Genomic DNA, 25,921 nt, shown 5'->3' with positions numbered 1-25,921 from the left:
GCTAACTATAATTTTTCAGCCAGTCTCATATTGCATTAGAATCTACTCACACAGACTATAGGCTTTGTCTCACAAAAATCTGCCACCACACATATACCATGTTCTCAGCATTAGTCTTCTCTCTCTCTCTCTTTCTCTTTCTCTCTCTTTATCACTTTTTTTATCTCCCTTATCAAATTCTTACTCCTCAGTGAAGGTCTAATAAGACTCACCTCTTCCACAAATCTTTCCCAAACCTTGCCTTCCTCCAAAGCCTCTTGGGTTTCTCCGATTCTTGAATTCCTCCAGTTACTATAGTCAGTGCAATTTAACCCCCAAAGATATACTGTTTTATGTTTCTTATTATTGCTTCTTGCACATAAATATTTCTTCTTTAGTAGAATGTAGACTCCTTGAGTTCAGGGACCATAAACTTATGCTGACCTTCATAATGCTAGAGAGTGCTGAAAATGTAGTGTTCAACAAGAAATTGTTGGACCAATCAATTCAAATGTCTTCTAGGGAAGCCCTGTTTAACTCTTTAAACATACCAGCTTTATTGGGAAATAATTTACACATCTTAATAGTCATCCTTATAAGGTGTGCAATCCAATGTTTTAAAAATATACTCAGAGTTGTGCAACCATCACATCTGTATAATTTTAGACTATTTTCATAATCCAAAAAGAAATCTCATATTTAAGTGTCAGTTCCCCAACCCCCTCAACTCCCCATTCCACAGCAACAGTTAATCTACTATCTATGTTTATAAATTCATCCATTTTGGACATTGTATATAGATGGGATCATGTAATATGCGTCTTTGGTGAAGGGCTTCTTTCTCTTAGCAATGCTTTTAAAGCTAATCAATGCTGTAGCATGTATCAGCACTTTATTTCTTTTTTATTGAGCTGTAATTCATATAACACAAAATTCCCCACTTTAAAGTGGATATTCAGTGATTTTTGGTATACACATAATGTACAATTATCATTACTATCTAATTCTAGGACTTTTCCATCACCTCCAAGAGAAACATCATACCTGTTAGTCACTCCCAGTTCTCCTCTCACCCCACATCCTGGCAACCACTAATCTATGTCCTGTTTCTATAGATTTGTGTATTCTGGATATTTCATATAAATAGAATCATACAAACATACAATCTTTTGGGTATGGCTTATTTCACTTGAGCATGTTTTCAAGGTTCATCCATGTTGTAACTTGCACTGTATTCAAATCATTTCATGGCTGAATGATATCCCATTATATAGATATATGACATTTAGTTTATTCATTAGTTGTTGGACATTTGAGTTGCTTCCACTTTTTGGCTATTATGAATAATGCTGCTGTGAACATTCATATACAAATTTCTGTGTGGATATATGTTTTTATTTCTCTTGATTATATACCCAGGAGTAAAATTTTGGGTCACATGGTAACTCTATGTTTAACGTTTTGGGGAACCATTCAACTGTTTTTAACCTGTTTTTCTAACTTGGTAGTTTCATTTGCTTTTTAACTTTTAAGTCCATAACTTTTGAGTTTGTGAGTGTCCCTTTTCATGTCTCTACTTGCTGTTTATTTTCTTTCTTCCCTGCCCTCAGCTTGAAGTCTCTACCTTTTGGTAAACAATAGCTGTTTGCTTTTGCACAAAGATAACCTCTAAATTCTGTATATGTATCTGTTTCCTTCTCCTTATATATCTATTCTAGTTTTCTTTCTTTGATGAATTTCATGTCTGTATTATCTCTATCAGCTTATGACAAATTTAAGAAAACTTTATTACCAAAAGGTAGTGTTTCTTAAAGCTGCTGTTTGGTTTCATGGTGAAGAGGCATCGTAGTACACATCTCATTAGTAAGTCCACCATGTCTGCTCCCCCTGCCAAAAGGAAAACCCCACAGTTCTCTAAATATAATGTTAGTGATGGTTCTGCTAACCTGATATACTCAAGCATTTAGCAAGAGAAAGATTTTGCAATCCAAGCATACATCCATTTGTTTCTTTTATATTGCTTATAAGATATAAAATTCTGTGATATGAATACTAGGAATAAGAGAGGTGGCAAGTATTGAAATCACAAGTAATGGCTCTATATTTTCCAATTAAATGATTTTCAATTTAAAGGACAGAAGCCTACAATCTTATCGTGCATTTTGCATTTTGAAAATATCTACCAACCAGCAGTTATATATGGAGATGATGAATTCATTTGAGCAATTTTCAAAATAAAGTAATCAAGCCCATCACATCTGTCATTTAAAGCCAGGTAGTTTGTTTCTATCTCACTGTTTTCTGAGCATTGTGTGTCTAAGACATGCATGGACCTATCTGCTAAATTGGAGTGGGGAGCAGAAGAGGAAGTCACTCTCAGGGCATGGCATGGGATGGTCAAGCTGGCTGAAGAAGAAAGGGACATATGGAGCTAGACTTACATCTAAATAATTCCAGTTTCCATGGCATAGAGTCAGGATCCGTTGATGAAAAGTACCCAGCAGGGAAGAGAGCAGGGATGAACTTATCTGATTTTCCAGGCAAGAGATAGCAAGCACCTTATTCCAAAGAGAGTGAACCCAGAAATATAGAGAACTGGCTGTTATTTTAATAATAAATTCTTGATTTTGAGATGAATGTAGATTCACAGGTAATTATAAGAATCAATACAAAGAAATCCCATGTACTCATTACCCACTTTCCCCCAATGGAAACATCTTGCAAAACTATAGTATAATATCACAAATCAGGTTACTGACCTTGATGCAGTCAATATATAGAACAGAACTTTCACATCACCAGCAGGGCCCCTCATTATGTCCTCTATGGCCACAGTTTTCCTCCCTCCTCCATCCACCTCTCCTTAACCCCCAGTAACCATTAGTCTTCTCCAGTTCTATAATTTTATCACTTCAAGAACATTATATAAATGAATTCATACAGTTTGTATCTATTTGGGATAGGTTTTCCAGTGTAATTTCCTGGACAGTCATTCAGGTTGTCATGTGTGCCCATAATTGGTTTCTTTGTATTGCTGTGTAGTTTTCCACGGCGTGTATGTACTAGTTTGTTTAATCATTAGCCCACTGAAAGGTATCTGGATTGTCTCAAGTTTTTGGCTATTGGAAATAAAGCTGCTATAAATGTTCCTTTTTGAGCAAACATAAGTTTTAATTTCTCTGGGATAAATGCCCAGAGTGCAATTACTGACTGGGTCATATGGTAGTTACATGTCTAGTTTTAAAAGAAACTGTTCACCGTTTCCAAGAGTAGCTCTATTATTTTACATTCCCATCAGCAACATATGAGTGATGCAGTTTTTCTGTTTTCTCTCCAGCATTTGGTGCTGGCACTTCCTCTTTCCTTTTCTCCCTCTCCATATATATATATTTTTAGCCATTCTGATAGATGTGTAGTGATAGCTCATGGAGTTTTAATTTGAAATATCCTAATGGCATCTCTTTTTGTGGGGGTGGTTTTTTTTTGTTTTGTTTTTTGGCCATTTGTGTACTCTGGTGAAATATCTTTTTATCTTTTGCCCATTTTCTAATTGGATTGCTTACTTTATCATTGTCAAATTTTGAGTTTATATGCTCCATATAATGAGTCTTTTATCAGATATGTGGTTTGTATATATTTTCTTCCTGTTTGTAGCTTGTCTTTCTCATCTTCTTAACAGGGTTCATTACACACAAAAGTTTTTAGTTTTGATCAAGTTTAATAATGTTCAATTTATCAACTTTTCTTTTATGGAACGAACATGCTTTTGGGGTTTAGACTAAGGAGTCTGCCTAAATTTAGAGCCTGAGGATTTTTTCCTAAAAGTTTTATACTTTTACATTTAAGTCTGTGATCTATTTTGAATTAGTTTTTGTATGAGGAGTGAGACTTAGGTTTGAAGTTCATGCCTATAGAAGTCCACTTACTCTAGCATCATTTGTTGGAAAGGCTATTTTTTCTCCATTGAATTACTTTGGTACCTTTGTCAAAAATTATTTGGGCATATGAGTGTAGGTCTATTTCTGGGTTCTCTATTCTGTTCCACATATCTTTGTCTATCCCTTCTTGAATATCACCCACTTTTGATTAGTGTAGCTATTAATGTTTTGAAATTTTATAGAATTATTCTTTTTCAAAGAGTTTTGGTCCTTCTAGTTCCTTTGCCTTTTCACATACATTTTAGAATAATCTTATATCTATAAAAAGTCTTGCTGGAATTTTTATAGAAATTATATCTGTGCATCAATTTGGGGAGAATTGACATCTTTATATATTGAGACCTCAGTCTATAAATATAGCATGTCTCTCCATTTATTTAGATTTTGATTTCTTTCACTATCTTTTGTAGTTTTCAGCATATAACTTTTGTACATGTTTTGTTAGATCTACTTCTAAGTATTTTGTTTTTCAAGTAGTTATAAATGGTATTGTATTTTTAATTTTAGTGTCCACAGTTTTGTTGCCAATATATAGAAATACAATTAATTTTTGTATGTTTATCTTGGATCCTGCGATCTTGCTGAACTCATTTATTAGTTCCTAAATTTTTCTATAGATTCCTTGGGATTTTCCATGTAGATAATCATGCCATCTACAAATTGGATACTTTTATTTATTCCTTCACAATCTGTATGCCTTTTATTTCCTTTTCTGGCCTGTACTGACTAGACCTTTGAGCACTACGTTAATTAGGAGTGGTCATGAGAGTGGACATCTAACTTTGTTTCTAATTTTATGGGGAAGCAGTCATTTACCATTAAGTATAAATGTTTGCTGCAGGATTTCTGTAGCTGTTCTTTATATCCTCTCTATTCTTACTTCTTGAGGCTTTTTTTTTTTTTAATCATGAATATGTGTTAAATCTTATCAAAGCTTTTTCTGTATTGGTAAGATTGTAATTTTTTTTCTTCTTTAGCGTGTTACTATGGTAGATTATATTGATTAACTTTCAACTATCACACCAGGCTTACATCCCTGCAATAAACCCCATGGTGCATAATTATTTTAATAGTTTGCTAAATTCTACTTGCTTATATTTTGTTAAGAATTTCTGAATCTATTTTCATTTAAAATATTTGTTTCTAATTTTCTTTTATTTCTACTGTGTTTGTCTCTGTAGTACACAGGGAAATTATTAGCTTTGTAAAATAAATTGAAAGTGTTCTTTTTTATTTTCTAAAAAGATATTGTGGAGAATTTAGTTAAATTATTTGAACATTTGATTGAATTCATCAGCGAAACCATCTGGGTCTAGAGATATATTTTTTTAATTTTAAAATCATGACTTTAATGTTTTTACTAGTGATAGGGATATTCAAATTATCTGTTTCATAATGAATGAATTGTGGCAGTTCATGTTTTTCAATTTATTGATTCATTTTGTCTAAGTGGTCAAATTTATATGTATAGAGTTATTCATGGTATTGTCCTATTATTCTCTCAATATCAGCAGGGTCTATAGTGACATCCTCTGTTTCATTTCTAATATTGGTAATTTGTATCTGCTATATTTTTTCCTTTGTCATCCTTGCTGGAGTTTTGTTAATTTCACTGATATTTTCAAATGAACCAGATCTGTTTCACTGATTTTCTCTGATTTTGTTTTCAATTTCATTGATTTCTGCTCTTACCAATATTATTTCTACTTGCTTTGGTTTTATTTTTTTCCTTTTTCTATATTCTTGAGGTAAGAGCTTAGATTATTATTTTGAAAATTTTCCCTTTTTTCTAATGTATACATTTAATGTTATAAATTTATGCTTTCAGTATCGCTTTAACTGTGTCCCACAGATGTTATATTTTCATTTTCATTCAGTTCAATGTATTACACTTTTTTCCTTGAGATTTTGTTTTGACTGATGAATAATTTTAAAGCATGTTAATTTCCAAGTGTTTGGAGGCTTTCTCGTCATCTTTCTGCTATGGATATCTAGATTGCTTTCACTGGGGTCAAAAACCACAATCTGTATAACTTTAAATCTTTTAAGTTTGTGAAGGTCTGTTGTTTTGGCCCAGGATATGATATATCTTGATATCTTGATATATGTTCCATAGGCTCTTGAGAAGAACATGTACTCTGTTGTTATTGGGTGGAGTGATCTATAGACACTGTTTAGATTCTGTTGGTTGATAGCATTGTTGAGTTCTTTCATATTCTTGCTGATTTTCTAATGATTCTCTTCACATTAAAAATAACAAATTGTGGCCCTGGCTGGTTTGCTTAGTAGATAGTGTATAGAGCATCCACCCAGTGTAGGGATGGCCTGAGTTCGATTCCAGGTCAGGGCACACAGGAGAAGCAACCATCCACTTCTTTCCCTTCCCCCTCCCCCTTTTCTCTATTCTTCTCCTGCAGCCAGTGGCTTGGTTGGTCCAAGCATCAGTTTCAGGCACTGAAGATAGGTCGGATGATTCCAGCATTGACATCAGATGATGGGGGTGGGGGAGGACCCTGGTCAGGTTGCATGTGGGAGTCTATCTCCCTCCTCTCACTTAAAAAAAAACACCCAAAAAACCTAAATTGCAGTAACTACTACTAAACATTGATTTCATTAAGGGCTTGTTATGTTCCAAACATTTCCTTCAGTCTTTTACACGTATTATATCTTTCCTCTTTCCAGTGACCCATTTTGTCACATTATTATTATTGAGGCTCAGAGAGGTTAAATGACTTGCCCCCAGGATCACACACCTCCTTTTTTTAAAAAAAAATTTATTTTATTTTTCAAAAATTTTTTTAGTCAAATATACAGATACTAACTGTTCATTCAGTCATTAAAGAAATCCATGAACAAAAGGATCATTTAAGTGATTTTTCAAATAGAAAAACTAAAGAACTAACTATCACAGGTGTTTTCTTTGCTGCAGATGCTGAGATGTTCCAATAGGAGATATCTTCATTTGATTGGGAAATAAACACCATAGCCGAAGGCTCTGCGGAATTCATAAAAAAGCCTGGTAAGATTCATCCCTGTCATTTTCCCTGTCGTTTTTCCAGCATTGCTGTAAAATCCTTATAATGCATTCCAGAGTAAACCAGCCATTCCAAATCTACAGTCACTCTGCTCTTTAATTCAATTCACAGAACTGCTGAAGAAGTAGACATTTCTATCTAAAAGTAGAAAAAAAGGTTTGTATAGAAGGTATTTCTGTTATACAAGTATATTACACAGCTTGGGGCAGTAACAGTTCCGAAAAGCTCTTCTCACCCACCGATACTTTAAGCCTAGGAAGGAAGAGGTCTACCACATAGGGTCTGGTTCTTGTTTGATCTGAGAGCTTCCATCAGTCTCCTTTATTTCTTCAGTTGCAGGAACCTTCAACTGGCTTGGCTCAGCTGATTTTTGTATCACTGGGCCTTCTGATTCACTTTGATCAACCAACTGGTTGTTAATCACAAGTCCTGGAAATGGTCTAATGACTGTGAATTTAATGAACTCAGCTGAATCTAGAATCCTTCTCATGGAGCTGACTTCCAAGTAACTGGGGGCTTTGAATAACAGTCCAGGGAGGCATGCCATCAACTACCACACAGCCAGGGTTAATTGTGATTTTCCTGTAGGGAACTTTCACAGGAAAACCCATGACAATAGCTTCACCAAATTTATGACTGAAGAGGTCATTAACTTGTTCTCTTAGCTGTCTAGCATTTTCAACTTTTGACAGTCTTTCATTATCATTATCTGGAATTGTCACCTGAATGATGTTAAGATCTTCAACACCTGATATAGTAGTATTAACATTGAATGATGAATTTATTTTTCTTGGAAGGCTTTTAGAGGAGGTGGTACTCTCCTTAATTGCTGTCTCAAACATTTCAGGCTTTTTAATAATGAATTTGATTTTGGCTTTGTTTTTGAGTATCTTCTCCAGCCTCGGAATGCCAAAGGTAGATGGTTGTTGGAAAGGCACACCCTCAGGTAGGCCTTCCACATAGAAGTCTTTGGGAAAAGACTCAAATAATGCAAATGGCACCTTCACAGCTTGTTTAAGGCCTAGAGCTTCACCACATATTTCATTGAAAAGATTTTCAACTTTTTGTTTTAGGTCAGTGATTTTGGCATTCCACGCCTCAAAGGAAAACTCTCTCCCTCAAGGCTTAAAGGGAACATTAGAACCATTAATCTGAGTAGGGGTTTGCACAGCTGAGGTCTGAAGGTTGTTGTTATTAGGGCCTTCCACAGTGACCTCAATTTCAAGAACTTTCGAATTACTCCCAGGGCTTCGTGGTCTCTTTGGAGACTGCAAGGCTTTAGTGTTTATTTTACTAGCCATTCCAGGAGGCAAGTAGGAAATAACTAGTTCAGGTTTTTAACAACAAACTTGATTTTATTACTGCCATGGACGATCCTTTCAAGTCGTGGAATGTCAAACCAGGTAGGGCTTCGAAGGGAATTCCTTCCAGCAGGCCCTCTACATAAAGGAACTCAGGGTTTGATTCAAACACAGGGTATGGTACTTTTACTGCCTCTGTGAGTCCAAGAGCTTGAGCAAATTTCAAATTAAAAATCTCTTCCTCTTGCTTTTGTAGCTTGGTAATTCCGACATTCCAATCTTCTTTGACTGGTGTATTTGTTCTTGGCTGAGTAACTTCAGTAGTACTGTGAGTCAGAAGTTCTGGTCTTTTAATAACAAATTTAATTCGATTGTCCACTTGAATGATTTTTTCCAGCCTCAGGATTCCATACCATGAGGGACTTCTAAAAGAAATGTTTTCTGGTAGCCCTTCCACATAGAGATCATTAGGATGTGCCTCAAATTTCTTGTAAGGTACAGCCTTGGCCTCAGTGCTCCCCAAGGCTTCAGCAGATTTTTTGCAGAAAAGCTGATCTACCATCTTGTGTAATTTAGTGATTCTGGCATACCACTCTTCCTTTACTCTTGAAGCTGGTATATCAGGCTGTTAAGTCTTCACATGTTGAATTCAGAAGTTCATATTTCTTAATCACAAAACGAATCCTTTCCTCTGCCAGTAATATCCTCTCAAGACGAGGAATTCCATAAGTAGATGGCCTTCCAAAAGGAATTCCCTCTGGAAGTCCTACATAAAGATCTTCAACATGTGACTGGAAAAGAGGGTACGGGATCATCACAGGAACTTAGGCTTTTATAGCTTGAGCATATTTTCTTTCAAATAATTCTTTGACTTGTTTACGTAGGTCAGTAATTCGAGCATTCCATTTCTCAAAGTTGAACTCCCTCACTTTCCGTTTTCTGGCATTGGCAGGTTCAGTGACTGGCGGCTGGGGTGGCTTGTTGCTCTTTTGTCTCTCTGTAGGTGGAGAATAGTCATCATCTTCAATAGTCACCTCAACTTCAGGGTCCTCACTTGTTTCTGAAGGGACATGTTGAGTAGAATCTTCAGCTGGTACTTCCATTTCTGTTCCTTCATTGCCTTCTGAAGAATGATGGCTTCCTTGAATGTTATATTGATAGTAATAGGGATCTTCTGATTCTTCCTTTACTGTCACAGCTGCCATTTCCAAGGAAATACCAGAATCTTCTGTGGGTTCAGTTTTCACTTTGATGGGGCCACTTCCTGGAGATAGCATTGACCTTTCATCACCTGTTACCATCACACGACCACCTTGGTGTTTCTTTGGCTCTAGGAAAGGTCTCTTAATGATAAATGAAATCCCTGCTTTGTTCTCCAAAATTCATTTCAGTGTTGCAAGATTCTAGTTCTCAGGGTGTTTAAAGGCAACTCCTTCTGGAAGCCCCTGCACTACCACAGCCGACTGATCTCGTAGCATCTTCTCATATGGAACAGGTAACATTGTTGATTTTCCTAAAGCTTTCCCATAGCAAAAGCAGAAATAGTCTTCTTGGAGCCGAAATAGCTCAGTTTGGAGAGCGTTAGACTGAAATAGTCTTTAACTGTTTTTCTGAGTATTTAAATCTCTACAGCATCTACACTCATGCGATTTGTCTGGGTAGTAGAATTCATTTTTGCATCTCTGCAGCCTTTTCTTCTTCTTCAACACAATATTTCACAAAACCTTTCTGAAAATCCTTTCTGATATTGACAAAAGCACATCCTCTCTCAGTTCCAATGACAAATACATTTGTTTCATTCACTGCAATGCAGGCCTCTTCTGCCTTGGACTTGGCCAGTTCTTTACACATGGACTCAAGAGCAGACATGAGAAACGTCACCACCATTCTGCTCTCTGAAGACTCTTCATCTTCAACTGGCAGGGCAGATATTGCTACTTGGGCCATGACCCCCAAGTGCAGCCGCCTCCAGGCAGCGCCGGGGCAGGGGTGCAGAAGGGAAGCACATGTGGGCCATTCGGGAGCTGCAGCGGCGGAGCAGCCTCGGGCTGAGGTAGGCTGACTAGAGGGCAGAAGGTGAGAGGGCAAGGGGCCCGTGTGTCTCAGGGGAGCTTCTGTCACCACCTCGTGGCCATCCCAGCAGGGCTTTGCTCAGTACCTAGATCCAATCGCAAGGGACGGAGAGAGAGGCCGGGGTAACTGTGACAGGAGGGCGACCAGCCCACACAGCTCTTAAATGGCAGAGCTGGTGTTCCAACCTAGGGCTGTCTGACTATGAAATGTGTGCACGTAGCCTCTATGCAATCTGCCGTTCTATCAGATTCCAGAGCACTTGATAAGTCTTCTCCCAGTTCACATTTGAGTAAGGATGGAAACATTACAGTGGTGGCTGTGGGGAAAGTCCCACCACAGTATGGCAGGGAGCCCCTAAGGTAGTCTCCCACAATCTCCAACTCTTTATACTCAAGCTTTGTATAATGCCCTCCCCTTGAGTATGGTCTGGACCTAGTGATTCACTTTTAATGGACAGAATATGGCAAAAGTGACAGGATGTCACTTCTGAGATTAGGTAACAAGGAGACCGTGTTTTCCATCTAGCCTGTTCTCTTCTTCGTCTGCTCTGAGGGGAGACAGGTGCTGTGTTGTGAGCCGCCCTGTGGGGAGGCACATGTAACAAGGAACTGATGTCTCTCTGGCTTCCAGCCAGGGAGGAATGGAGGCTGCCAGCAGCTGCATGAGTGAGCTCAGAGGCAGATCCTACCCCACTACCCCACACAAGCCTCTATGACTGAAGCTCCTGTAGCCTTGTGAGCAAGAGGCACCTGGCTAATCTGTGCCTGGATTGTTGTTTTAAGCTGTTGTGTTTGGGCTAAAGCACCCAAGAAAGAGAGAAAGCAAAGACAGGAAGCTAATCTTTTGGGTTCTGACACAACCCTCTTCTCTTGGGGTTGGAACTCCAGGGAAACCAAGAGATGGGAGAGAACACTGACAGACTAAAGTAAAACACATGAGGAAAGAGAACCTCTGCCCTGCTCACCACATGTCTGAGTGGCATTTGTCAGCTGAGAGAGAGTTAGACATAGCATCCTAGAGTCTCCTGGGAGGCAAAGAGAGAGCCCACAGGTTCTCTGGTGTGACAGAGGAGCATGGAGATTCCATGAGTTGAGAGCCTCGGAGCTGGTCCTGGGACTTCTCTGGTGAGGTGGTGGGGTGGGGGAGACTTGTGGAAGGGATGCTGCTTGGGGCCCCTCTTGGACCAGCCATCCCCTGCCTTCTTCCGGAGACTGAGTTGGCGTGTAAGAGACATTGATGTTCTAATGCTTGGCAGGTTAAGTTTATTTTGATCTTTAAAGCCCCTATTCCCTTTGCCTCCAACAACACCATTAATGGAAATATTTCTGACAAGCCTGTCATGTTGACTTACTCTAGTCACTACTACCACATGGCTGTCACCCCTTGGCAGCTTCGTTGCTTCCACCAGGCCACTGGGACAAGCAACCCCTATTCATCCTTTTTTTCCATGTTTTGGTTGCTATCCTGACTCAGATGGAAAATGTAAGTGATGTAGAGGGGCAAGCAACAGCCATAAACAGTGAGAATGACAGAGGCGTGGGAAGGGTTGCAGGGGCAGAGAAATGTCTAGACACACCTGCACACTTGGAGATGGCCTGGTGGAGGAGGGAAAAGCCTTTCCTTACTTATCTTTGGTGAAATGGCACCTAATCTTAGTGGATGCTTCTTGCTTTTGCTCCTAAATCAACTGTTCTCGATTGGCTGTCACCATACCTGCCCTCTTCTTGTTCTGTGGTTACATTGTGTTTTCCTCTTTGTTGGACACTGAGCTTGGGTTGTAGAGCTGCTGTATATGGCTGTACAGACTGTGCACTGTAAAAACCCAGGTGGTACCATTCATAGTACATGAGAATATTTGACAAGTCATCTCTCAGAAATCTTTCCATATCATTACCGCTGGATTCTCATTATTCCCACTCATTAACAAATATTTGAATATCTATTAGTGCCAGGTGTTGTCACGGGTGCTGGGGATTTGGCAATGAACAAGATAAATGGTGTCTCTGCCCTTGGTACAAAAATAGAGAATGACACCATGAAGATATCAAGTAAGCTTAGGTGTTATAAAGCATAGGCTGCCTATATGGAGGTAAAGTAAAATGTTTGGGAGGTAATTTCTTATGTCCTTTAATAATACATAGAACCATACTTTATTAACAATAGGTGTTCTGTACATAGCCAATTCTCCCCTTTTAAAACTTGAGACAGTAGACAATATGTTGTATATATACAATGGATATTTAATATAAGGTAGTATAGTTAATTTCCGAATAGCTTTTGCATTTATCCTCCTAGGGTTAAATGGTATTTTAAAGAATCTGGCCCTGGCCAGTTGGCTCAGCGGTAGAGCGTCGGCCTGGCGTGCGGGGGACCCGGGTTCGATTCCCGGCCAGGGCACATAGGAGAAGCGCTCATTTGCTTCACCCCCCCCCCTCCTTCCTCTCTGTCTCTCTCTTCCCCTCCCGCAGCCAAGGCTCCATTGGAGCAAAGATGGCCCGGGCGCTGGGGATGGCTCCTTGGCTTCTGCCCCAGGCGCTGGAGTGGCTCTGGTCGCGGCAGAGCGATGCCCCAGAGGGGCAGAGCATCACCCCCTGGTGGGTGTGCCGGGTGGATCCCGGTCGGGCTCATGCGGGAGTCTGTCTGACTGTCTCTCCCCGTTTCCAGCTTCAGAAAAATACAAAAAAAAAAAAAAAAAAAAAAAGGATCTGAGTTGTTCAAAACACTGAGTGGGAATAGTTTAAATTTTTTATTATTATATAACATTGATAAAATTAAAGATACTTTTATGGGTTTGGTAGTGGCAGTGGCAGATTTCACATATTTAGTACATTCTTGACATCTGTGAGGGATATTTTCTAAGACTAGGAGAGTCCTCAAAATCACAAACCTCACTAGGGCACATAATATCCCCACACAGTGAAATAAAACTGAAAATCTAAAATATCTTTTATATCCTTAATGGGTCTTTATAAATATTTGTAGGGTTATTTTCTGGATAAGGACCTTTATTTCTTTAGACTTCTTCATTTTCATTGCTTGGTTTTCTTTTGAGTCTTTTAAAATCAATAAGAAGTCAAAGTTTAAAAAAGAACACAATCAAAGTTGTCATATTCTTGACAATGGATAGAAAAATATACGAACATATTAAGATGTTGGTTCATGAGGCTGGCTCATTCTTGGGATAGGGACCCACTAGATACATGAAACTACAGAAGCTTTGGAAAATGAGAAATCACTATGAGTCATTAACAATTAGAGTCACTGAAAAATACTGGCACTGAGACTATTAAACCCACAGATGTTAAAGGTCTTTGTTATCTCAATTACAGATCCAAAGCAGGAGGAAAAAATGCAATCATTTGCTCATCTCTTTATTGTTATAGCAGATGTGAGATCATTTTGACAGAGAATACATGTGATGTAGAATTTTCCAAGCTGAGTATTATATGAGAAACTGCCCTGGAACACCATTAATTTGATTTTTAACCTGATGCCATATTTCAGCTACTAGCATCTGTTCTGAATTTGTCACAAATTAATAAATGCTGTGAATCTTTGTTTCCTTCTCTTTAATGAGGGTTGGTAATTCCAGCCTCCAAGAGCAGAGGTGAGTATAAAATGAGCCAGGGTTATGAAAAGTCTTCATAACCAGGAAAGCGACCCACAGAATCAAGGAGTTACCACTCAAGCAGGCATCACGGGCTTCCCATTACCAGTGTTGTTCCTTGCGCAGAATAAAAACACATGGGAACCACCGAATAGCTGAAACAGACATTGGGTAAAGGGTTTAACTTACTTCTTTTACAAACCACTGACAAAAGGCAGGCCCAATCCATTCTCTTGCATGAAGACCACAGTCTATCCAGACAGCTCTTTTGTAAGCTCGTGATCTCCTGCCCAGCTGAAAACAAGAGTACTCAAAGTAACCAGTGCAGGCTTTAATTTGGGGATTTACTGAGCAGCATAATTTAATAAGGGTCCAGCATAATTCTTCACTATACTTGGTTTCATTAGGTAACTCATAAAAAAAGAGAGATTCCCTGTCTGTTTCAGAGATCCAGGCTTGTTCGTGCAGAAACAATAAATTTATTGCCCTAATAACCAACTAAAGAACTAGAAAATCCACAAGGAGCATGGCAATCCTTACACAGGTTTGCTTCTCTATTTTAATATAATATGTGACCATTAGGTAAAAAGCCAGGTTTTTTTGCCTCTCCTCCATCCCAGGAATCAGAAATTTCCCAAGGAATAGTTTGTAAAGAATCAGCTGTTTTATAGATAGACATTTTTAAATTTTATCTCAACACAAAATGGGAAAACATGAAACAACTTGATTTGTAGAAGCAATTGACAAGTTTTTCTTTATAATTCTACTTATAACCTGGTTTTTAACCTAGTAATCAATAGGTGGTTCTTGACACTGTACCTTTAGGGAATCTATTTTTTATTTATTTATTAATTCACTCAGGAAATCCTTTTCAATATCAGGCAGTACTCAGCACCAGAGATTCAAAGATGAAAGAAAGACAGGATTTATATGTTAGAGGGGAGGGCAGACATGTGAGCAATTAATCAGAATGATATGAATATGCATAAGGTACTTTGGGAACATGGTGGTATTCTAGAACATGGGAATGTGTTTAATTTTCCTGAAAAATAAAAGTAGCCTTCTCAACAGAGGAGCCTTCTTCTTGAGCACTTGCGTACTTGAGCAAGACCGAATGAACACTTGCCTGGCAGACAAATTGGAAGAAGGCATCACAAGCTTGGAAGAGAATCTGAGCACATCCTCTATGAGGAATTGCTTCTCAGGCATGAGGAGGAAATGGCAGATGAAGCTGGATACAGAGGCAAAGAACATGTGACATTCTGGGATACTATATAAAAGAGAGAAGGCGTCATCCTGGATCCCATGGGAGGAGTGTGTGTAGAGTGAAGCTGAGAAGAGAGCTCGCACTGACAGGAGTGTGGAGATGGGTGAGAAGATGGGAGGGTAGAGGCCGGGCTCTTGGATGGACGTTCAGTACTGAGGCCATTATTGCGATAGTCTGGGAGAGAATAGATTCAGAGATGAGTGAAAACAAGAAAAGAGGTTGGTGCAGACCCAAAAGATATTTTGAAGGAAGAATTAACATTCTTGGGTGGTAGATTTAAAGCTAGTGATTAAAATAAAGGAGAGGAATTTAGGGTGATGCTCATGTTTTCAGACTGGGAGAGGCGCAGTGCCAGTCTGAAGGGAGGTACTTTAGTGACTTATGAGATGACAATGTTAAAGCAGGCAATGAAATGTGAATTTTAAAGCTCCAGAGCATGGACTTCATTGAATAGCAAAGTCTGGAAGGATTGTTGAAACCATAGGGTGAAGGTGCCCATCTAGAGACTGCTCGTAGATGGAGAACACATCTGAGGACAGAATCCTGGAACTGCCAGAACTTAAGGGAAGGATAGGGATGAGGAGCCGGACAATGGGACCAGAGGGAACGGTCAGAGAGATAGGAGGAAAACCTAGTGGTCATCATTGACCTTGACAGAAGAAGGTTTAGAGGAGTGATGGAGTGCAAAGGCCAGTGAGTCAAGGTGTGAATAGGAAGTGAGAAAGTAGAGAGTCATGGTTTGACTGAGAAGAGAGAAAGAGCTGTAGGTCTGTGATGAGAAGAGAATGCAGGGTCAGGGGCTGGGAATGACGCACACCATCTTACACATATATAAATAGCTTTGCAGTGGTCATCTTTAGTAACACCAATTCACCAATCATTTTGAAGGCTATTATTATTTTTAAGTGCATTAATAACTCTGAATATGTTAATATTCTCTGGGATACTCAATGGCAAAAATTCAATATGGCTTAAAATCCTAAGGGAAATTTTTTTCTTAAATTATCAGATGATATTAAATATTAGACACTATGAGAAACCATTTCATTTCTTTTCCCCATAGATGAAAGTTAGAACAAATGTTTAGTAAGCTTTTTAGTTAATAATTTCATATTTTTACCTTTAAAACGAAAAGAGATCTTCCCTCATATGATTTTCCAATAGAGAACATGTGAATGAGGCCTGGATGAGTGTTATTCAGATGATGCATCCAATTTTGAATCTGAAAGCAAATAAATAAAAACCCTTTCAGGTTCCTGTAATTACAGAGCTTTCAGGGAACAAAAGGTAACAAGGCATAAATAGGTCTCAGAACTCAGAGAACATACATAGAATATAAAATTGAACAAAAACCAATTCTCTATTTTAAATTTCTTCAGGATTTTAAAATTACCCTTTATTTTCTGTCTCTACAAATAGTAGCATACCTCCTACTATCATTTATCATTAATATCTTGATGGCAGGGTTTTACAGAATGTTAACCAACGTGTTCTGGGTTTCTTTTGATAATCAAAATTTATTTCTATTTCCCCCCCATGAGGAAAATAAAAAAATTGGCTTCAGGAAAATCATCCAAACTACTTGAAAGTGTTCATTAAAGTCCAATATATTATAATTTGCCACTGAACAGGAGATGCTAAGAAAAGACATTGTTTTCTGCACTTAAAGGTATTCTGTCGAGCCATGCATGGCAGGGCAGTCTGAATAAATTTCCCAGGAATAGCAATTTGCATTGATCTTTCACATATATTTATCTGTCATCAGGAGAAGCTCTATTTGAGATGAATGGATAAGACACTTAGAAAGATGGGTGACATTTCTGACTTAAAAGCTCTACGAGGAGTAAGGAAGTCACACAAAAATGTGCCACTGTTTCATGATGTAAAAGAAAGGGTCTGTACTGAAAAAGTCAATTTTGGAAACTACCATATTTTTTTTTCTTTCTATTCTTAGGCGAATGAGTCTTTATAGATATGTATGTATATAGATGTATTTTTTGAAATTTGACTTAATTCTAGTTAATGTTAATAGCACTTCCATATGCTAACATATCTAAAACCTTTCCTTGTTGTAACATAAAATACACAGGAATAATTAGAAAGGAAAGTCATTATCAAGAGAACCAAAATTTGACTTAAGAATATAACAGACTCACATGAATTCTATGTCTGGGATTCCACTGCTCAATTCAGAGGAAGCATGGAAAAGATATGTGTGTATTCATTTATTCATTCTGTCCTCACTATCTATTTGCTACTAGGGAGAACAGTGGTGAACAAGAAATGGTGTGCCTTCAGGCAAACTGCAGCTTATTAGGGAGAAAGGCATTGATCAAATAATCATACATCTGTGTGCTATGGTGCATGAAATATTCTGGGGGTGGGAGGTAGAGAGTGGAGTTCTGATCCAGTCTGGGAAAGTGAAAACAGTTGTCTTCTTGCTTATGCTGAGATTTGAAGGGTGACTAGTTGTTGTCCAGGTGGATAACAAAGGACGGGGTAGTGTGAATGAGGTTGTGTACTTTCCAGGTAGATTAAATAACAGCATGTGAATAAACCTTGCAGTGCCACAGATGAAGCTTGGTCTTTGGGAAGTCTCAGATTTGCAGAGGGTGTGGGTTAAGAATCAAGTTTCATTCTACCCTTCAACCAAATCATTGCCTTCAGATTCTACCTTCCATCAATAACTGCATCAGGCTTTAAAGTTAAGATTGTTATAACTATAATTATAACAACATGACTTCACTCTTCTGATACACTTCCCATGTTCTTTGTAGGGGTGGGTGTGGTAAAGCAGGTCAGATTAAACTTATTTTGCTACTTTTTATATAGCAGTTAAAATTCAATGGAAGAGAGGACTGACCTGAGGTACTCTGGCAATATGAAGAGCTATAGATATTCTACATATAGCCCCTGCCCCTGTCTTGGTGCTTCCCTCCCAATCCTTAGAGCTAACTGATAAAAATGCATTGTGCCCTGGCCAGTTGGTTAGAATGTCATTCTGATATGCCTAGGTTGTGTGTTCGATTCCCAGTCAGGAGACATACAAGAATCAACCAATAAATGCATAAATATATAGAACAAGAAATAAGTACTTCTCTTTCTTTCTCTCTTTCTCTAAAATCAATCAATAAAAAAATTTAAAGAATTTTCAAAAAAGCAATGAAATCTCCTTTGGTAACATACTTCTTCTAAGGAGTGATAAACTTCATAATTATATTCAGAGAGGGATCTTCGATTTCTCTGTGCTTGCAGACTGCTTCCCCTTTCCAGTGCTTTCTGAAGATCTTCTATGAGAATCCTGGATTTGAAACGACAGACATGATGAAAATTAAATGGGGATAATATAAAAGCCAAGAAATATCAAAAGGAAATAATGCATCTATGAAAAGAAGGCAGCAAAGACTGACATTTTTAGAATACCAAATGTTGGTAAATGTTCTTTTTCAGGAAATAAAAGCTGTTAAACAAATGGTATAATAAATATGAAATATAAAATTATAAGCAGATGTTCCATCATAATAATAGTAATAATAACTACCATTGATTGAGCAACTAGAAGAACTGAATGATGGGTACAAGCACTTATATTTATGGAGTACCTGCCAGGTGCTAGGCACTGTCCTATGTCCATGACATGCACAATCTTAGGTAATATTTATGTAGGTAATATTTTTTTAGCTACGATTGTGTGTGTAAATAAGATTGTATTGTTATTCCCATTTTATAACTGGAGAAACTGAGCCATGAAAGGGTGAATAATTTGCCGTCAGTCTGCTAGTGAGTGCAGAACCACAATGTAGCTTGAAATGTGGACTCAAATTCACGTCTTTAAGTCTAGTGTGACATTATGAGAACTGAAACAAGACGAACTCTTCCAATCTGTTGCCACATCCTCCTTTCCTGCTGTTTCTATCTGTCCCTATCCCTCTCAGTACTGAGAGACTTTTCTCATGTCATCACCCAGCACACACGACCCAAGACTTAGGAAAGGGAGAGAAGGAAAGAAGCTACGGTCCTCAACAGGACACTGAAGGAATACACAGAGTGAGAAAGTGCATTTCACTGCCTGCCAGTCGGAAGAACGCCAAGAGAAGACAAGCTCAGCTAACTGAAGGGTACGCATTTGGAAAGTGAAGGCAGAGGCCAGGGTGGAGGACTCCAGTGTCACCACAGTGAGTGGAACCAGCTCAGCTGTAGTCATTAGTGTTCTTGATAAAGCATCTGGGCTGAATGTAGGCTTGTCTCCCTAATACTCACCAATGTCCTTTAAGTGGAGATGACTAGCCATGAAGTAACACATTATTATAGAATAGTTAAAGATGTTGATGAGGCCCTGGACAGTTGGATCAGTGATAGAGCATTGGCCTGGCCTGTGGATGTTCTATGTTCGATCCCTGATCAGGGCATACAAGAGAAGCAACTATCTGCTTTTCCATGCCTCTCCCCACTTCTGGCACCCCTCTCCTCACCTCCTGCAGCCATGACTTGATGGTTCAAGCAAGAGAGTGAGTTTGGCTCCAGGCACTGAGGATGGCTCCAGTGGCCTCCACCTCAGGTGCTAAGAATAGCTTAGTTGCTGAGCAACAGAGCAACGGCCCCAGATGGAGTTGTCAGGAGGATCCCTGTTGGGGCACATGTGGGAGTCTGTCCCTCTGCCTCCCCTCCTGTCACTTAATAATAAAAAAGAAAAAAAGATGTTGATGAACCCCTCAGTGATTTTTCTGGGCCTGGCAGGTAGCTAAGAAGCTTTGCTTTTATATTTCATCTCCCAAAAGAACTGTTGCTTGGTGGTTTACGTGGTAAATGAACATGTAATGGCATCTTTAAATGACTTCCAAGGTTGAGCTATATAAAAGCCACTTCATTAAAAATTATATTGCATTACCTGAATATACATTTTTTGGTCTGTGAAAAGGAGATTAACTTAGGGTCATGCTGGGTGTAGGACAGCCCTTTTGATTCACTCATTTATTTACTGAGTAATTTACTCACCGTGGACAAATACTTAGGAATATATCAGTGCCTTACTGCTTTTTATTTCAATTGTTGACTTTACAAATAGAGACATTAACTATTAAGATAAGGTGGGGTGACACAAAGTTGGTAAACTCACTTGGTTGCTACCTATGGTGGCTCAAAATATGAGCAGAGCATTAAATGTCAGTCTGAACATGGTCTGTGTTTGTGCTTCCTTTCTTCTGCAAGAAAAGAAGTTATAGAGGAAAGTAGGCTTGTATGGACTAAAAATACCTTCAAATATTGCCAGTGTAGGTCTGAGGAACCAAATGAGCCTCTATATCAATGTCTGAACTTCCTGTGTGGTGAGAGAATGTGGGATGGTCAAGAAAGATCCAACCTTGCTTAGGGCAGTTGACTATAGACTGTCAACACTTTTTAGATAGGTTTCCCTCCCTAGTACCATCTCTGTTTCTCCTGGCTATAGAAATATCTCAGGAAACTAAAAAAAAAATAACTGTAAATAGATTTGCGAATGCCAGCAGGTTCTATACCAAAATCTCCCTCTGAATTTTCAGTTTGAAAAGATAAAATACAGGATTGGGGCAGGGGAGGGGCACAAAGAAAACCAGATAGAAGGTGATAGAAGACAATTTGACTTTGGGTGATGGGTAAGCAACATAGTCAAATGTCAAAATGACCTGGAGATGTTTCTTCTGAATCTATGTACCCTAATTAATCAATGTCACCCCATTAAAATTAATTGTCTAAAAAAAAAAAGAAAAGAAAAAATAAATAAACGCAGGAATAGGAAAATGTTTTCAGGGTCTAACAATTTCCAGAATTTTTCCAAAATGGAGCTGTAGCATACTGTTTTTGCAATATTTCTAAAGCAGACTGACTCTCTAAGCTTAAACAAGTGCAGATAACTTGTTTCCACATAGGTAAGAGCAATCCTCACGCAGCACCAGGAAGTTTTGAAATTCAAATGCTGACACATCTGTTTGTTTGGCTGCTTTGGATAGAACAAACATTGAAAAAGGGGTGAGAGAATTAGGAAACAAAGAGAGATACATGTAGAGGAAAGACAACATGAAGACACAAAGGAAGAAGATGGCTGTGTACAAACCAAGAAAAGGGGTGTGGGGTAGGTCACCTTCCCTCACATCTCTTAGAAGGGACCAACCCTGATGACGCCTGGATTTCAGACTCTAGCCTCCAGGATCATGAGGCAACACACTTCTGTTTTTTAAGCCTGCCAGGCTGTTGCACTTTGTTATGACAGCCCTCACAAACTAATACAGTTCAATAACTTAGACTGTACCTTAATACAGACCCTAAGACACCAACATGAAAATTAAAATAATTGTGATGTGGCAGGTCTAGCTCATTTTCCTCATCAAATATTTGGTTGGAAGCTAGTCGATTGGTGGGAAGGCCAGGAAATAGAGCCTTCCCACCAAACCACAAAGTGGTTTTTGTAACTGCTGTATTTACTTACGTAGTTCTTTATGACTGGTTATTATCCCTACCCCAATTGTACGCGTACCTACGAAGAACTTTCTAAGTGATATCATCACTTAGCACAAAACCACCTCCTTCGAGCTTCCAGAGTGGAAGGGGACCTCAGACTTTGAAATTTCATGACTGATTTTTACAGGTATTTAATTTACAAAATGATTGAAAAATTTGATGACAGAATGAGTCATCTCACTTTTCATGTCATTAAGAGGGATTGATCACCTAGGGGCCAGATACATGGGGTTGCACTCTCCCTGCTTTAAAAATGACTATAGCTATACATTATGTATAGTTAGACAGAGTAAATGATAATCTTTTGAAAATACCCCAGACTACAATAATAAAAGACAATTAAAATGACCTCTACTGAGTAGCCCCATGGAATTTAATGGACTCTTACATGTTATAATCTTGGGACCAACAAAATGAATAATTTTGAAATAATTGTTCTCCATAAGAAGACAAGTGGTTTAAAACATTCATTTTTTAAGACTGTTCTTTGTGACATACAGTGTGATATTTTATTCTCTGTTAGTTCCATATGACCTACATTTAATGGCAGAAAATAGAGATTTGTTAAAATAACTGGTATATTCTTTTCTACCAAATAATAATTAATGAATCATGTGAGCTGTTACTGAGCACCTATAAATATAATTACCAAGCTCTTTCCTGCCAGGCACTCAGAGAATCAAAGCTACAGAAATGACTAAAATGCATTCAATATGAACAATAGTTTATGCACAGCTGTGACTCTACCCTGTTCTAGAAGCACAGATAAAATATCTCACTGAAAAACCAAATAGTACTTTAATAAGCCTGCAGCTGTCTTTCTGGCAGGGAAGTATTTGTGTGGACCAGGGAGGGATGGCACTGTCACACTGCAACCCTTGGCCCAGCCTTCCACAGAGACTAAGGCCTTCACCATTAACGCCAGAGCCGTGAGCTCAGGCTTTGCCAGACATCATTACAGATCTCTGTGCCAGTTTTGGCAATACCAGAACTTGCTAAAATGTCGGTGTAGTTGAGGTTAGTGATTGACAATAATGCTTTTCAGTTCCCAGATCTTATGATTTCAAATGAAATTAATTCACTACATTTCACTTTAGATCCTGCAATCTAGTCTCATTAATTCACTACCTTGCACTTTAGATCCTGCATTGAGTCTCCACTCTTTATTACTTCTTTTTTTCTTGTACCTGCTGGCATTCTTCTTCCACTGTAAATAAACTTCCTATATCCTCCAGTCTCTTCAGAGAACTCTTGCTTCTCATATTCTTGCCCCAAATCAAAATAAGACTCCCTTAAGGATGCAGATTCTTTTGTGGCTTTCTCTTCTTCCACTTCTACCTACCATGGGGCCAGAAGGGAAGGAGGTCAGCATTCTCCTGGACTCCCATTTCTGCTTCCCCCTTAATCTTCTACCTTCCAGGAAAAGCTCATCCTCCTTCTAGCGTTACACCACCCTAGTTGCTTTTCTCTAACTTCTTCTGGATACTTCCTGATATCCCTACCCAGTAATATAGAGGTGGCATCTCTCCACCTCTAATCTTGCCATCAGCCAAGGAGAATCAAGATTGCTATGGTTCTCTGGTGATTGAGCCCACCCATTCTTGACCACATCAGCCTCAATAATCTCCATTACACTTCAGTGTATCCCCTCTATCCCCCATGGCCACCTCCTTCATCTTGTCACCAGCCATAAATATTCTAATAGCCAAAAGCAAGCATTCTGTCAAAATTTCCTTCCTTTCAGTTTGCTGTCCTCAGTCACACTATACCTGTTTTCAATATAAACATCTTTACCCCTTCCTTGATTTTTTCATTTTGTTCCATCATTCCTCCAAGACTCTCCTCCTTCCCTATGCAGATTAGACCCCGTGGATGAACACTTGACTTAGAACCTCACTAGGAATTTCAACTTCCTGGCAACCTTGACCTTTCTGTGGTCCTGTACAATGAAATCTCAGCTCTGTATCAGGGTAACAATCTTTCTTCTCTGCAACAACTACTTTTATTGGTTCCTATCCCAGTTTTTCTCTGGGAACACTCTTCAACCCTTATTTCTTCACTTTCAGAAGATAATCTTGTTTCTTACTTCAGAATATTCAGCCATCAGTTATGATTTCTTTCAACTAGTCCCACATTAACCTCTTCAGTCTTAGAGGATAAGGTTCCTTCCTTTTGTTCTAACTCCCTCCTCCATGTGTGCATTCTTTCCTGTCTCATCATCACCCCCCTCCCTCAGCCTACAAACAAGCCCAAATTCTCCCTCCCCAAACAAATCCCAATCTTAAGCAGTCACAGATGCAGCATCTCTCTGTAGTCACTTCTCATTCTCTGCTTCTCCTCATTCTACCTTCTAAGAGCAGTCATCTGCTCCACTGCTCCATGTTCTCACCTCCTGTTTACTTCTGTGTCTCCTGCTCCTGGCAATCTCATCCCCCCAAGCTACCAACACAGTTTCTATTGTCAGAACCAAAGGAAACTGGTCAATCCTTTTCTTGCTGGAGTCACTGCAGCACTTGGCATTGCAGACATTCCAAAGTATTTCATGAAGATTTTTAAAAAATTTATTAATTTTAGAGAGAGAGAGATAAAGAGAGAGAGGGAGAGAGAGAGAGAGAGAAACAATGACTTGTCCCACTTGTTTATGCATGTATTGGGTGACTCTTGTATGAACCCTGACTGGAGATCAAACCTGCAACTTTGGGGTATTGGGATGATGCTCTAACCAATTGAACTTCCTGGCCAGGGCTTTCCTTCCTTCTTTGACTCCTGTGACTTTCACTTATTCTATTCCTACTACTCTAATTAGTCCCTAAAAATCCCCTCAAAATATCCAAATCTATTTGAACCTGTCTGCTCAGTCACCCAAGCTAGAAAACTTGACATTATCTTTGGCTTTTTCCTCTTGTACCTTCATTCAACCAATTGTGGAGCCCAGGTGATTTTTCCTCTGAATGATTTTATTGAATGTTCTTCTGATCCTACCACTCTGGTTGTGATGCGGGGCCTCATTATCTCTCACCTGGACCATGACTGCAGTCTCACATCCTCCACTCGTGCAGCGTCACCCTCAGGATAAAGTCTGAGTCCCTAACCCTGATCATTGATCTTGCCACAACCTGGCCTCCTCCACCTCTCTAGCATTTTTTCATTCTACTCTTTGATTTGCATTTGTACACTAATAATACTGAACTAATAATACATCAGTTTTCTGCACACATATTAGTTTCTTTCTCTCTTTGCTTGGATTGTCCCCTCTACTTGCAAAGCCCTGAGTCTTATCCTTTGCCTAACTGAACAGTCTATAGGAAGCTTCTTCTGTCCCTGCCTTCCCATCCACCTTCTAGGCATTGCTAGGCTGCTCTTCTCTTTTTCCATAGAAAAAAAACTTCTGTGTTTATACCAATCATTAGTGATTGATGATGGTGAGATAGTATGTCAGTGTGGTTCCTCTCTTCTCCCCCATTACATTAACAGCTGAAAGGTAAATATAATTGTTATATTCAAGCTGGTTTTCCCAATTTGATAAACAGTACCTGAAACATTGTCATTGGCATCACTAAGTAACCTGAATACAGCTATCATTCAGTTCAACTTAGTATAAATGAACTAAGCAATGAAAAAAAAGCTTACTTGTATGGTATGTTGGTTTCCTGTAAGAAGGCTAACAAGGCTCCGGAACCATTTTGGGGAATATGGACATCAGTAACTGTTCCCTCTGCGACATAGGAGATACTGCTGGGCTGCCACAGGTCCACCTGTAGTGCAGGAACCAACCTATAATTCATATTCAGTGTAGATGGGGAAAGATTCGTGGCACATGTCAAGCAAGTTATCTTGTTTGCAATTAGTAACATCAAACACATTTTGGAGTTAGACTCAATGCTTGCATCATTAGAGTAAAACTCCTATTTGATTTTGAATTTGCCCTCCAAATGATACCCATATAAAATTTGATCATAATTTATAATAAAAGCCAACACATTAAAGCTACAAGATAAAGATAACATAATATAGTCCTAAGTATGACTTTGATATTGTTTAAAACTATTTATTGCATATTTGAATAATAATGAGAAAAATGTAGACATTACTCTTTGTCCTACTATACAAGCAAATTGTGGTACTTGTATTGTGGACAATGTTTTGTAACTTCAAATGGAACATTCTTCAGGTGCCTCCTCCTTCCCCAACATGTCTTTCATCAATTCCTACCAGGTTTTCACATGTGA

At 38.8% G+C, this 25,921-nt stretch overlaps 1 protein-coding gene and 1 pseudogene across 1 annotated transcript in view; both read right to left on the bottom strand.

Annotated features, from left to right (window-relative positions):
- The window catches only part of CPA6 (carboxypeptidase A6), a 317,698-nt gene that overhangs the window by 79,276 nt on the left and 212,501 nt on the right, over positions 1–25,921 (bottom strand). The window contains exons 3-6 of the mRNA XM_066378927.1: positions 25,323–25,447; positions 18,387–18,501; positions 16,321–16,422; positions 14,123–14,227 (exon numbers count right to left, since the gene is read on the bottom strand). Of these exons, the coding sequence (XP_066235024.1) occupies positions 14,123–14,227; positions 16,321–16,422; positions 18,387–18,501; positions 25,323–25,447 (447 nt within the window). The remainder of the gene's footprint in view (positions 1–14,122; positions 14,228–16,320; positions 16,423–18,386; positions 18,502–25,322; positions 25,448–25,921) is intronic.
- LOC136401156 (general transcription factor II-I-like) lies at positions 6,924–10,250 on the bottom strand (annotated as a pseudogene).

Source organism: Saccopteryx leptura, chromosome 3 (assembly GCF_036850995.1).
Source record: "Saccopteryx leptura isolate mSacLep1 chromosome 3, mSacLep1_pri_phased_curated, whole genome shotgun sequence".
NCBI lineage: Eukaryota > Metazoa > Chordata > Mammalia > Chiroptera > Emballonuridae > Saccopteryx > Saccopteryx leptura.
Note: the sequence above shows the minus strand (reverse complement) of the source record. Positions and strands in the feature narration are given on the sequence as shown.